This window comes from Thamnophis elegans, chromosome 1, assembly GCF_009769535.1.
Source record: "Thamnophis elegans isolate rThaEle1 chromosome 1, rThaEle1.pri, whole genome shotgun sequence".
NCBI lineage: Eukaryota > Metazoa > Chordata > Lepidosauria > Squamata > Colubridae > Thamnophis > Thamnophis elegans.
Genome location: NC_045541.1, coordinates 67,288,998 through 67,290,860, shown reverse-complemented (window position 1 = coordinate 67,290,860; position 1,863 = coordinate 67,288,998). Strand labels below are relative to the sequence as shown.

Genomic DNA, 1,863 nt, shown 5'->3' with positions numbered 1-1,863 from the left:
AGGTACGTAGCCAGGAATTTGGAGGCAGCTGTTTTTTTGCTGCCACCACCAGCAGGCTCCTCCCAGGAAGTCACCCATTGTTGTCTATGTAATAAAAAATAAAAAATAAACATGGGAAAAAAATAATAATAATAGTGTCTCTGACATGCCTAGCTAAATCACATTGCGTTTCATCTGTGAATACCAGTATCTCTTTAAAATTCGGGTATTTCTTCACATTTAATATAATTTGAAGAATGATATCTTTGGAGAGGATTCCTTTGTATTAGGACAATCTAGGAGAGATTAATTAGATCTGCTTATGTGGATAAATATATATAATCTCTCTTTGATTTTCATCAGTCATTTTATTTCTTCTTCTTTTTTGGCAAAGGAGGAAGGGAAGAAATCCTCCCTCTTTTTTTCTTTCGCATATAGATATCTTAAAGAAATTTTCTCTGGGTACAAGGTATGGCAATAGTCTTCCTCAGGCTAGGCTATGGGTAATCACTTTGCTCACAGGAGAAGCAAGAATAAGTGGACAGTTTTTAGCTCATTTAAGCAAGAAAACCTCTACATAATAGAAATGAGAAACATTTTGAAATTTTTAGTTAGTATTTCTTTTTAATTAGAATTCCTGAACAATTGGGAATATCATGCATGAAATTAAAATTCCAATTTGGACAAACATGGATTACAGGTTTTTCTCAAGATAACCTTATTCGGCTTAATACTCGCTTCAATGCGTCCCTCACCTCCCGATTCCTCAAACTATAGATTAGGGGATTCAACATGGGAATCACCATAGTGTAGAAGACAGAGATAACTTTATCTCGACCAAGTGAGTAGCTGGAAATGGGTCGGATGTAGATGAAAACAGTGGTGCCATAGAAGAGCAAGACAGCCATCAAATGAGAGGCACATGTGGAGAAGGCCTTATGCCTGCCTTCAGATGAGTGGATCTTCAGAATGGAGGCTATGATGTATATATATGAGATGAAGATCTGCACTGAGGTGAAAATACCCTGAAATGCACCAAACATATAAAGCACTATCTCATTGCTGAATGTTCTACTGCAAGAGAGTTTTAACAGTGGAGGAATATCACAGAAATAATGATTTATAACATTGGAGTGGCAGAAAGAGAGTCTAAAGGTTGAGATTGTTTGTGCAAGAGCATGAATGAACGCCATTATGTAAGTCACTCCTACTAATTGGATGCAAACTTTCTTAGTCATGATGATTGTATAGAACAACGGGTTACAAATTGCCACATAACGGTCATACAGCTAGCAGAAGGCACTCAACACTGGCTGTAAGGACAAAGCTGAACAATTGTGCTATGCAACCAGCAAAAGAAATTGATTTCTTAGAATTTAAGAAGTTTGATAGTGTTTTAGGAGTTATTGTGGAGGAATAGCAGAAATCCACAAAAGCCAAATTATTGAGGAAATAATACATGGGAGTATGGAGTCGAGAATCAATCTGGATCAAGGTAATCATCCCAAGATTTCCCATACAGGTGATGAGATACATCAGGAAAAAAATGACAAAACAAAAGGGGGCCAAGTTAGGATTTTCTGTGAGTCCTACCAGAAAGAATTCTGTTGCTATACTATTATTTTCTCCTGCCATTGTGTTGCTTGAGAATGCATGGTCTACCCTCTTTAGCAAATCTGAAAAGAAAATATAGATATTATAAATTGATATAGGAATCCCCACTGTGTCCTTTGCTGCTCCTGGCCAGCATGTCTGTGTGTCTTTGTATATCTGTGGATATGGAAACAGACAGGCAGGCAGGCAGGCAGACATCTACATTCATAAACTAAAAAATGTTAATTTATTTCTGAAATGAAATATAAAAGCATCATAGTATTAAACAAA

The 1,863-nt window shown here is 36.7% G+C and overlaps 1 protein-coding gene across 1 annotated transcript; it reads right to left on the bottom strand.

Moving 5' to 3' along the window:
* Positions 1–686: 686 nt before the first annotated feature.
* LOC116512502 (olfactory receptor 1038-like) lies at positions 687–1,614 on the bottom strand. The gene is given in 2 exon segments (XM_032223031.1): positions 687–1,266; positions 1,268–1,614. Coding segments are annotated over 2 exon segments (927 nt in total).
* Between the last annotated feature and the right edge of the window lie 249 nt (positions 1,615–1,863).